This window comes from Stylophora pistillata, chromosome 2 (assembly GCF_964205215.1).
Source record: "Stylophora pistillata chromosome 2, jaStyPist1.2, whole genome shotgun sequence".
Lineage (NCBI taxonomy): Eukaryota > Metazoa > Cnidaria > Anthozoa > Scleractinia > Pocilloporidae > Stylophora > Stylophora pistillata.
This window is the reverse complement of record NC_142520.1, coordinates 52,626,109-52,639,338: the sequence shown is the minus strand read 5'-3', so window position 1 is coordinate 52,639,338 and position 13,230 is coordinate 52,626,109. Positions and strand designations below refer to the sequence as shown.

Here is a 13,230-nt window from a genome sequence, read left to right as displayed (position 1 = left end):
AGGTAAATTGTACTTAACGTAGTATAATAAGAACGTAGACAAAAAAAAGAGTTATTTACAAGAATACAACCTTTGGCGTCCTGATTTTGTTAATATTTTATTTACGTTTACAGTGTACGAACATCCATGCACTCACATCATTCTCTCTTGAAAACAGTCGGAGAATATTTACTGCACAATCACTGATTTAGTGTTTCTAGGCACAGAGAACAAAGCCACCTTACCAGCTGTTTGACACTGCACACCCACTCGACCCAAAGGACAAAGACAAATGAAATCGTAGGATTTGATTCTTTGGGTATACACTCCCCTCCATTGCAATTCTCTGATTTGCAGGCCTTGTGTACTTCACAATTTCTCCCCTCATAGTCCGCTGTGCAATTACCTTTGTTTCGTCTTTACTCTGACTTTTGACCCTTTCCCTAATCTTCTTTTCATAATTTTTACCTCTGTTTCCTTTGCTCTGCTGTAGCTATTTGTGGTTTTGTGTTTTGCTTATTAGCTCTTCTAAGTATGTGATATCACTCAATCTCTGTCTGCATGAGATTCCTGCTGCGAAGTTAGCAAGTCTCACAGCGATAACTGATGATAAGAAAAATTATCTCATTGACAAGTTTGTTAAAAACTTTATTCACGAATATTCATGGCCGCAGATTTACAAGATGGGAACAAGATTGAAATAATTTCAGCATTTGGATGACAAACGCTTGAGAGTGTTTCATCTACACTAGCGTCAGATTGTTTCCCGTCTTCAACGTCTTCGGCTAGGAACATTTGACCTACCGGTATAAATGATTGACTTGTCCTCTTTCCGTTCCACAATGAAACTCAATCATACCCTAGAACTCTCAGTTAAAACCTATTTGTGTACGAATATGCTAACAAAAATAGACGCCCTCTGCTAGCTTACGGAATGTGATATTGTAAACAGTTTTTGCCATGGGAAATAGATGAGAATTTGAAACGAAAGCAGGGATAAAAATCAATCAGTAGTCGTTAACTATGCAAGGCTAGCTTATTGTATTGATTTCCTGATGAAACACGGTGTTAACTGCTAAAATGTGCTTGGAATTCCAGAGCCACTGGGTGCCTAATTAGATTATGTCGTAACGTAAACGCCGATGTTGCGATTTTCACATAGTTCAGCCTGGTTTTTCCGTGCGGAAATGAAAAGCCCCAAACTAATTTTATATCCTCGAAAACAAAACTTTATCAACAACCATTTATCATGAGCTTAACCTGAACCGATTCTGAGTTATACCGCATGTGGAAAATGATAATTGAAAATTTGTTACAAAATGCGATATTTGGATTTTGAAATATTGATGATTATCTAAAGCGTCCCATCGGCTCCAAATTAAATGAAATGGTCCCGTTAACTTAAACCATACCTCGATCCTTCGTATACAAATCTGTAAAATAAACATGGGACTGCTTTCTTTTGCGCTATTCATGAGCAAGTTCATTTGTTTCTACTCGCGGCACTGATATCCACCATTTCACGGCTACAGACGCTCGTTTTAGTTTTCGTGAATTTTCTAGGATGAAGAGGCAAGTCTGGAGAAAAAAAAAACCATAACACGTTGCTATGTTCACCATAAGGTGTCTTTGACTGAAATATGAGGATAGTCATTTTTCGGTCGATGTGCCGCCTCTTACGCGGTCTTGAAAAAAAGTCGCTCTTAATACCTCAAGAAGACACAGAAAGTCCGGAAAACGCATTTATCAAACTCCAAGAGATTTCAAAGCGAAAATATCAAGAATGTGCTCCCGAAGAAAAATTAACAAAACTTAATGTTGTTCTCCGCTAGATGAAACTTCCGCAAATTGTTTTTGTAGTCTGTATGTGTCATTGTCAATTGATCTGAGGATCTTGGAATGGTTTGTAGAATGAATCTAGCGTGAAGCAAGTCTGGAAGAAGTAAAAAGGAGATTCCCAGCAGTAACTAAAGACTGCAGATGAAGATAAAACAGCGTACATTTTACTTCTCACACATATTTTTACCTTGGAATATTCCCATTTTACTGTCTGGGATTTTCTCTTAGTAGAGTATCATGCTGTGTCATATGAATGTACATACCACTGCAGTTTCCAATGTCTCTCCTTATTTGATTAAATCCATGGAAACGAGTTTTGACTGCAGTACACGTCAAGTTTTGTAGTTTTGTTTATTTGTATACGTGTAGTTATTCCTGTGTTTGCTCGGAAACTTAAAGTATTGTTTAAATACTGTCCAGTCAGCCAACCAGTTGCCGGTCATTCACTAAGACATGCAGTCAGTCAACCAGTTGCCGGTCATTCACTAAGACATGCAGTCAGCCAACCAGTTGCCGGTCATTCGCTAAGACATGCAGTCAGTCAACCAGTTGCCGGTCATTCACTAAGACATGCAGTCAGTCAACCAGTTGCCGGTCATTCACTAAGACATGCAGTCAGTCAACCAGTTGCCGGTCATTCACTAAGACATGCAGTCAGTCAATCAGTTGCCGGTCATTCACTAAGACATGTAGTCAGCCAATCAGTTGCCGGTCATTCACTAAGACATGCAGTCAGTCAATCAGTCGTACAGTGAGTCGTTCGAACGACTTTGCTCATTGTAATGTTTGAGTTTTTGAGTAAGCCCCTATACTATGCTGGAGGTTACTTGCGGTGGATCAGCATCCCGGCATCCTCCATGCTCCAGAAACGTGAATAAGCTCTGATAGTGATGCACCACTGACCTCATAACACTAATACCAGAGAGGGTCTCTAAATGGCCTTTCTAAATAATTTCGGACGTTTAAGGGTACGCGCACCAAAAAGTCTTGCCTCATTAAGTACTATTCTATCAAAGATTGTTAATGACACTACTGTACCTGGCATTGAAGGCGGAGTGCGCATTAAAACCCACCTGAATTTTTATCGCTACCTTTTAAAAGTATCCAAGATTACCAAGCGTAACCGAGCTATTTAAATAGTGCCCTTCCGCCTCCCGAAACTTCCAGTCACGTTTTCTTGCCATCACACCCCACATCGCTTTGTTGAGATGAATTGTAAACTTCAGATAAGTTTTTATCACTTTTTAAGATCGATCAATTTACATTCAGCAAATATTACTTTGATACCTTCTGAAACATGAATTAACTTCTTCACCAGTCCGCTGACGTAGCGAAGAGACAACTGCTCCCCCATTCCCTGTCCTAGTTACCCAAGTACCCCTGGTCGCGTGAAATGTGAGAAGCATTGTGATGTAAATGGACCTAATTTGAGAGTCGGGTAGTGTCTACAATAGTCTCCCTCGCAGCCGTTTTTAGTCTCGTCACGCAACGCTTCTCCCCACAAACGGGAGAAGCGTTGCGTGACGAGACTAAAAACGGCTGCGAGGGAGACAATGTCTACAACGACTTTGTCTACAATCTTTCTTTGATTTCGTCATAATTCGCCGCTGTTGTTGTTTACTTTGCTGAGACGTAAGTATTATGTTCAACACAGTTATGAATTTAGCCCATTTGTGTAAACTGTAGCCTCGCTAGACTCCTGAAACGCGAACAAAGATAATTCAGCTGGGAATTAACTCGGACTCTCCGCCCGATGAAACTGAAGTAATTTCCCCTCGAGTGTTTTAGTCGACATTTCCCATTAGTTTAATCTAATTCTCTGGTATCTTCGATACGATTCTCTTTCGCTTTGTATCCTAAGTTTGCTGGGTTCTGATCTGTTGTTCGTACTTAAAGTTAAACGACACTCGTCAAATGCAGAGCACTTTCGTCATACCATCTTGCAGGAATCAGTCGGTGTTCTGTAACAGACGAGTTGAAGTAGAAACTCCAAGCAACAGCAAGAGGGAAACAGTAATTTTAAGTTATGATACCGTTTTTAACGGTACAATATTGGAATTGGAATGCACCAGAGAAACTCTTTCTGATCGTGTTGACGTCAATTAGGTCTAATCGTTATCTGTCTTGTTGAGCGTTGATTAGTATTCACAACAAGTAATGATAGCGTTTAAACTGATAGCAAAATTTTTGCATGATTCCCTGGATTGTACTTCATTTTAATTTTATCTAATAGAGGTTAGAAATTCACTCGAAACCGCCAAGGTCTGTTAAGTAACCAAGTGAAGGCATGATTATATGATCTACAGGCAGTTATGTCACGTATTTGATACTTGCTCGCTTTCTGCTTCGGTAATTGACAAGTGAAAAAGTACAAGTCAAATTCTTAGAAACTTTCGAACTCACTCATTTTTTATTCATTAACAAGCTTTTTTTGTAAGATGTAGAAACTAAAGCATACTTGAATGTGCATTTCAAGCCAAAAAATTTTGATTCCAGTATTTGGCCTGTTGTACGTTTCTTGTTTTCGAAAGCAACAAACGCTTCCCTGTTTGTATTCAATAACTTTGATTATTATACTTTGGACATACTATGAAAAACCTGTTTGGTTGAGAGCCTTCAATCAACATACTAAAGTGTGTATACTTGACATGATAAATGCAATATTTCCAGTGAATGTTGAATTTTTTTTTTTTTATTTAAGCACATTTTTCATTGTTTTCCCCAAAATCACCTAGGCCTAAGGAGGGGATTACAATATTACAAGTTTTATCCAATTTATTCAGGGACACAGACAAACAGACACACAAACAACCTTCCATTGGCAATAACAATGAGTTAAACCTACAAAGCTAGAGGGGTTTATCATTTAAACAATCAAATAATGGTCTCTGAGAAGCCATTAGTATTAATTATCAAACTTTGTGCTTTGTGAAAAAAACCACAGTTGACATTGTAATTTACAGACTGAATATCATACAATACAAATTTAGTTTCCTAATGCATCGCTGCCCAGTGACCATGCTTCACCTAGAATGTTTGCAGCAGAAGTGAAGTATGATTAAACAGTCTTGTTCGACTGATTGTCAGATTTGTTCGAGACGTTGAAGTCTTCTTTAAACCTCTGCGGAAAGTTTTAAGGTTAGACTGAAGTCTAGCTTCCATGCACCGGGGAGGCCGCACTGGCCTCTTCCTACGCCAAGTTTTGATTACAGCCTCTTCTTCCTTCGAGTCAAGATAACATTCTTGATTTCCTTCAGTTTCATTTGGTTCCAAATCACATTCACCTCGGCAGTCTGAAAGGATCTGGCAAAATCTTTCTCCAGTTAGCTCTAAACGACCGTTGAATAATAGTATCGAATCTCTATCAATTTCACAAATAAAGTTGCTTTTCTTGCATTTTGCTCCCGCTTCCTTCCGACATGTAGATACCGCTTCCCGCCCCCTGTTCTCCCACTTCTCTCCCTCTCTCGCCCCCTGTTCTCTCGAGCTCCTGCTCCCCTGTCCTCCTCTACCTGGAAGGAAACCACAAATTTAAAAAAAATCTTGAACAACGTGCAGTGCCTTTTTGGCAGTTTGACTAGACCGGGCCTCTGCAATATTTTGGAAAACTTCCTCAAAATAATAATTCTTAGAAAAGAAAACCTGAAAAATGTAATAAAACTGACCTGAAAAAAAGCCTAATTCTACTATCAGCCTAGCGCGTTATTCCTTTAGTATGGCTGGATAACCCTTCTAGAATGCACCGCATCTTTGTGACACTCTCCTTCATCCAACGCCTAAAGAACAGTGAGAATTGGCGCTCGATCTGAAATTAAATCTGATCTACTATCGCCTCAACATTGGTATTGCTGACAGGCTCTAGGTGTTCAGAAATGACTTTACACCACGACATTAGGTATCAAAAGCATAACCTTTTACTCGACACAGCTGTTTTAGTTTGCGAAAAGTTTCTAGCCTAACCGACCCCTGAAAAGACTGGTTTCCATTTCCGTGAGTTTTGTAACTAAAACTCTCAATTGAAAAGATTGATTTCCATTTCCGTGAGTTTTGTAACTAAAACTCTCAATTGGGAAGAACTCTCTAAATTCAACTAAGATTCTTTGTTTGTATTAGTTTACCTGGTATTCCTCTCTCAGTCATTTTGTACTTTACCTCTGTTTCGTCTTTACTCTGACTCTTGACCCTTTCCCTAAGTTTTTTTTTTTCATAATTTTTACCTCTCTTTCCTTTGCTCTGCTGTAGCTATTTGTTGTTTTTTTGTTTTGCTTATTAGCTCCTCTAAGTATGTGATATCACTCAATCTCTGTCTGCATGAGATTCCTGCTGCGAAATTAGCAAGTCTCACAGCGATGACTTATTGATAAGAAAACTTATCACATTGACAAGTTTGTTAAAAACTTTATTCACGGATATTCATGGCCGCAAAATTACAAGATGGGAACAAGATTGAAATAGCTTGAGCATTGGGTGGCAAACGCTTGAGAGTGTTTCATCTACACTAGCGTCAGATTGTTTCCCGTCTTCAACGTCTTCAGCAAGCAACATTTGACCTGCCAGTATAAATGATTGACTTGTCCTCTTTCCGTTCCACAATAAAACTCAATCTTACCCTAGAACTCTCTTAAAACCTAAATGTGTACGAATATGCTAACAAAAATAGACGCCCTCCATTAGCTTACGGAATGTGATATTATAAACAATTTTGCCATGGGAAATAGATGAGAATTTGAACGAAAGCAGGGATAAAAACCAATCAGTCGTCGTTAACTATGCAAGGCTAGCTTATTGTATTGATTTCCTGATGGAACACGGTGTTAACTGCTAAAATGTGCTTAGAATTCCGGAGTTAACCACAGGGTGCCTAATCAGATTATGTCGTAATGTAAATGCCGATGTTGCGATTTTCACAAAGTTCAGCCTGGTTTTTCCGTGCGGAAATGAAAAGCCTCAAACTACTTTTTATATCCTCGAAAACAACACTATCTCCACTTATCATGAGCTTAACCTGAACCGATTCTGAGTTATACAGCATGGGGAAAATGATAATTGAAAATTTGCTACGGAATGCAATATTTGAATTTTGAAATATTGATGATTTTCAAAAGCGTCCAATGGGCTCCAAATTAAATAAAATGGTCCCGTTTACTTAAACCATACCTCGATCCTTCGTATACAAATCTATAAAATTAATATGGGCCTGCTTTCTTTTGCGCTTTTCATGGGCAAGTTTGTTTGTCTCTACTCGGGACACTGATATCCGCCATTTAACGGCTACCGACGCTCATTTTAGTTTTCGTGAATTTTTTTCGGATGAAGAGGCATGTCTGGAAAAAAAAAAAAGCATACCACGTTGCTATGTTCACCACAAGGTGTCTCTGACTGAAATATGAGGATAGTCATTCTTCGGTCGATGTGCCGCCTCTTAGGCGGTCTTGGAAAAAAAAGTCGCTCTTAATACCTCAAGAAGACACAGAAAGTCCGGAAAACGCCTTAATCAAACTCCAAAAGATTTCAAAGCGAAAATCTCAAGAATGTGCTCCGGAAGAAAAATTAACAAAGCTTAATCTTGTTCTGCGCTAGATGACTTAGATGAAACTCCCGCCAATTTTTATTCTACACTGCATGTGTCATTGTCAAATGATCTGAGGACCCCGGAATGGTTTATAGAATGAATCAAGCGTGAAACAAGACCTAACCTCGGTCATCAAGTCTAGAAGAAGTAAAAAGGATATCCCAGCAGTAACTAAAGACTGCAGATGAAGATAAAGCAGCGTATATTTCACTTCTTACACATATTTCTTACCTTGGAATATTTGCATTTTACTGTCTGGGATTTGCTCTTAGTAGAGTATCATGCTGTGTCATATGGATGTACACACCAGAGCAGTTTCTAATGTCTCTCCTTATTTGATTAAATCCATGGAAACGAGTTTTGACTGCAGTACACGTCAAGTTTTGTAATTTTGTTTATTTGTATAAGTGTAGTTATTCCTGTGTTTGCTCGGAAACTTCAAGTATTGTTTAAATATTGTCTAGTCAGTCAACCAGTGGCCAGTCATTCACTAAGATATGTAGTCAGTCAACAAGTTGCCGGTCATTCACCAAGACATGCAGTCAGTCAACTAGAGGCTGGTCATTTACTAAGACATGCAGTCAGCCAACCAGTTGCCGGTCATTTACTAAGACATGCAGTTAGTCAACCATTGGCCGGTCATTCACTAAGACATGCAGTCAGCCAACCAGTTGCCGGTCATTCACTAAGACATGTAGACAGTCAACCAGTGGCCGGTGATTCACTAAGACGTGCAGTCAGCCAACCAGTTGTCGGTCATTTGCTAAGACATGCAGTCAGTCAATCAGTTGTCGGTCATTCAGTAAGACATGTAGTCAGTCAATCAGTTGTCGGTCATTCAGTAAGACATGCAGTCAGCCAACCAGTTGTCGGTCATTCGCTAAGACATGCAGTCAGTCAATCAGTTGTCGGTCATTCAGTAAGACATGTAGTCAGTCAATCAGTTGCCGGTCTTTCACTAAGACATGTAGTCAGTCAACCAGTTGTCGGTCATTCACTAAGACATGCAGTCAGTCAACCAGTTGCCGGTCATTCACTAAGACATGCAGTCAGTCAATCAGTTGTCGGTCATTCAGTAAGACATGTAGTCAGTCAATCAGTTGTCGGTCATTCAGTAAGACATGTAGTCAGTCAATCAGTTGCCGGTCATTCAGTAAGACATGTAGTCAGTCAATCAGTTGTCGGTCATTCAGTAAGACATGTAGTCAGTCAATCAGTTGCCGGTCTTTCACTAAGACATGCAGTCAGTCAACCAGTTGTCGGTCATTCACTAAGACATGCAGTCAGTCAACCAGTTGCCGGTCATTCATTAAGACATGCAGTCAGTCAATCAGTTGTCGGTCATTCAGTAAGACATGCAGTCAGTCAACCAGTTGCCGGTCTTTCACTAAGACATGCAGTCAGTCAATCAGTTGTCGGTCATTCACTAAGACATGCAGTCAGTCAATCAGTTGCCGGTCTTTCACTAAGACATGCAGTCAGTCAACCAGTTGTCGGTCATTCAGTAAGACATGTAGTCAGTCAATCAGTTGCCGGTCTTTCACTAAGACATGCAGTCAGTCAACCAGTGGCCGGTCATTCACTAAGACATGCAGTGAGTCAATCAGTCGTAAAGTCAGTCGGTCGAACGACTTTGCTCATTGTAATGTTTGAGTTTTTGAGTATAAGCCCCTATCCTCTCAGTGTCTTACTTCCCATATGATTACACAGGAATGCGACAAAATTACCGGGATTGGGTTGTTCAAAGGTGGTTAAGAAATCCAAGGGTGAGTGTGAAATCTGATTTTATATCTCAAAGCTTTGAAATAAAATTTAAGATGTTTTTTTTGTCTACGATTTGATGATAAGATGTTCTGTAAAGAAAAGAGGAAATCACCAAAAAAGGCCTTTAAACAAAGAAATGGAGAAACCAGGCTAGGGTTAAAAATTAGCCCTGGGTTTGCGCTAATCAGCCTTTGAAGAACAGGGCCCGAGGAGGCTTAAAGAAATGCTGGAGGTTACGTGCGGTGGATCAGTATCCCGGCATTCTCCATGCTCCAGAAACGTGAATAAGCTCCGATAGTGATGCACCACTGACCTCATAACACTAATACCAGAGAGGGTCTCTAAATGGCCTTTCTAAATGAGTTCGGACGTTTAAGGGTACGCGCACCAAAAAGTCTTGCGTCATTAAGTACTATTCTCTTAAACATTGTTAATGACACTACTATACCTCGCATTGAAGGCGGAGTGTGCGCATTAAAGCCCACCTGAATTTTTTATCGCTACCTTTTAAAAGTATCTAAGATTGCCAAGAGTAACCGAGCTGTTAAAATAGTGCCCTTCCGCCTCCCGAAACTTCCAGTCACGTTTTCTTGCCATCACACCCCACATCGCTTTGTTGAGATGAATTGTAAACTTCAGATAAGTTTTTATCACTTTTTAACTGATTGACTGACTACATGTCTTACTGAATGACCGACAACTGGTTGACTGACTGCATGTCTTAGTGAAAGACCGGCAACTGATTGACTGACTGCATGTCTTAGTGAATGACCGACAACTGATTGACTGACTGCATGTCTTAGTGAAAGACCGGCAACTGGTTGACTGACTGCATGTCTTACTGACTGACCGACAACTGATTGACTGACTGCATGTCTTAATGAATGACCGACAACTGATTGACTGACTGCATGTCTTAGTGAATGACCGGCAACTGGTTGACTGACTGCATGTCTTAGTGAATGACCGACAACTGGTTGACTGACTAAATGTCTTAGTGAAAGACCGGCAACTGATTGACTGACTACATGTCTTACTGAATGACCGACAACTGATTGACTGACTACATGTCTTACTGAATGACCGACAACTGGTTGACTGACTGCATGTCTTAGCGAATGACCGACAACTGGTTGGCTGACTGCATGTCTTACTGAATGACCGACAACTGATTGACTGACTACATGTCTTACTGAATGACCGACAACTGATTGACTGACTGCATGTCTTACTGAATGACTGACAACTGATTGACTGACTACATGTCTTACTGAATGACCGACAACTGGTTGACTGACCACATGTCTTAGTGAAAGACCGGCAACTGATTGACTGACTACATGTCTTACTGAATGACCGACAACTGATTGACTGACTGCATGTCTTAGCGAATGACCGACAACTGGTTGGCTGACTGCATGTCTTACTGAATGACCGACAACTGATTGACTGACTACATGTCTTACTGAATGACCGGCAACTGATTGACTGACTACATGTCTTACTGAATGACCGACAACTGATTGACTGACTGCATGTCTTAGCGAATGACCGATAAGAAGCTTTACGCGTACGGCAGTAAACAGCCGCTGAACATTATAGGAACATTCTCAGCGCTAGCGAGAGTAGAGATAAAAGAAACCGAAGCCGAATTTGTTGTTATTAATGGCGAAGGGGTGGCACTGCTTGGAAGAGAAACTGCCTTACAGCTAGGCGTGTTGAAATTAGGAACCCAGATCTGCACTGTGACATCTAATGAGACAATCATGTCTGATTACATAGAAATCTTTGAGGGCGTGGGAAAATTGAAATTTTTCCAAGTTAAGTTGCATGTGAATCCAGATGTACCCCCGGTGGCGCAACAAGTCAGGCGCACCCCATTAAGTCTTCGAGACAAGGTTAAGGAGAAGATTGAAGAATTAATAGCCATAGATATAATTGAACCAATAGAGGGCCCAACCCGGTGGCTTAGTCCAGTTGTAGTAGTCCCAAAGCAGAATGACAAAATACGCCTTTGCTTAGATTTGCGAACAGCTAACGAAGGCATTATCAGAGAACGTTATCCCATACCCACAGTGGACGAAGTGCTCTAAAGCCTCAACCAAAGCACGGTGTTCAGTAAACTGGATTTAAAATGGGGTTACCACCAGTTAGAACTCAATCCAGATTCCAGAAGCATCACAACGTTCACTACTCATTGTGGTCTTTACCAATACAAGCGCCTCATGTTCGGGATAAGTTCAGCTCCGGAAGTATACCAGCACGTCATCCAGCAATCATTACAAGGCTGCGAAGGTGTTGCCAACATCTCAGATGATATCATCATTCATGGGAAGAACACTGAGGAACACGACAGAAGACTGCAGCGAGTTTTGGAGAGGCTGAAAGAGAAGAATCTCACACTGAATGCGGAGAAGTGCAAGTTCCACATGACCCAGATGGTCTTCATGGGACTAGTGTTAAGCAGCTGTGGTATTGGCCCTACCGAAGACAAGGTAAAAGCGATTGTTGATGCAAGAGAAACGCAAAGCGCATCAGAAGTCAGCCGTTTTCTGGGACTGGCAAACTACAATGCCCGTTTCATTCCGGACTTCGCTACAGTCGCGGAGCCATTGCAAAAGTTGACCAAAAAGGGTGTTCGTTTCCAATTTTGAGAAGAGCAGAAGAATGCATTCAATCAGCTTAAGAGGAGGCTATCAAGTGCAGATAATCTTGGCTACTTTGATAAAGATGCCAAGATACGAATCATAGCAGACGCAAGCCCGATAGGCCTCGGTGCGATACTCATCCAAGAGCTGTAAGGCAGGAAAAGAGTCATTAGCTACGCAAGCAAGAGTTTAAGCGCTGTGGAAAGGCGTTATTCGCAAACAGAAAAAGAAGCCTTAGCTGTTGTGTGGGTATGTGAGCGATTTCGTGTGTATTTGTACGGCATTGAATTCACTCTGTATAGTGATCATAAGCCGCTAGAAACAATCTACACGAGCGGATCCAAGCCGTGTGCACGAATCGAAAGATGGATCCTGCGATTACAGCTGTATAAGTTCCAAGTCAAATACCTACCTTGAGAGCAAAATATTGCTAACCCATTGTCACGCTTACTGCATGCGAACGGGTAAGCAGAATCGTCATCGGCGCACAAGGTGTCAGCTGAGTTTGTCAGGTTCGTCGCGGCAACCGCCACTCCTCAAGCGATGACAACACGTGAAATTGAAGAAGCCTCATCAGAAGAAAGAGAGTTTGTGGAACTGCATCAGTACATTAAAGATGGAAACTGGAAAGGTGATTAGCATAAGCAGTACATACCAGTATGTGGCGAACTGTGTGTAATTGGCAAGCTGATTCTTCGAGGTACCAGGATTGTCATACCGAGCAAGCTGAGACCTCGAGTATTGAACCTTGCCCATGAAGGACACCCAGGAATTGTCAGTATGAAGCAGAGGTTACGATCAAAAGTCTGGTGGCCTGGAATCGACAGAGAAGCCGAGAAGTTTTGCAAAACGTGTCATGGCTGTCAGCTTATAAGCAGCCCAGCAAACCCAGAGCCAATCAAGTCAAACCCATTACCAAGTGGCCCATGGCAAGATTTGACCATTGACCTGTTAGGCCCATTACCTTCTGGAGAATCTGTCTTAGGCATCATTGATTACTTCAGCAGATACTATGAAGTGGAAGCCATGCGCTCCACAACGTTAGAGAAAGTCATAGAGTGTTTGGAGAAAATCTTCACCACGCGTGGACTACCTCAATTGCTTCGAAGCGACAATGGTCCACAATTCAGATCTGAAATATTTGAGTGGTATTTGGAGGATAACGGTATGGAACACGGGAAGACCACGCTATTATGGCCCCAAGCAAATGGCGAAGCGGAAAGACAAAATAAGTCCCTCCATAAAAGGATGAAAATAGCTCAAGCTGAGGAAAAAGAATGGAAGAATGAGGTGCGCAAGTATTTGGTAACATATAGGTCAACCCCTCACACTACCACAGGGGTGAGCCCAGCGGAACTCTTGTTTGGTAGAAAGATGCGTACTAAATTACCCGAACTGAAAGAGGAGAGCACAGAGAGTGAGATGTAA

General features: G+C 41.2%; 1 protein-coding gene across 1 annotated transcript; it reads left to right on the top strand.

Annotated features, from left to right (window-relative positions):
• Positions 1–12,582: 12,582 nt before the first annotated feature.
• On the top strand, positions 12,583–13,230 carry LOC111345350 (uncharacterized protein K02A2.6). Its single transcript, XM_022952632.1, has one exon. The coding sequence runs from the start codon at positions 12,583–12,585 to the stop codon at positions 13,228–13,230; it is 648 nt and encodes a 215-aa protein (XP_022808367.1).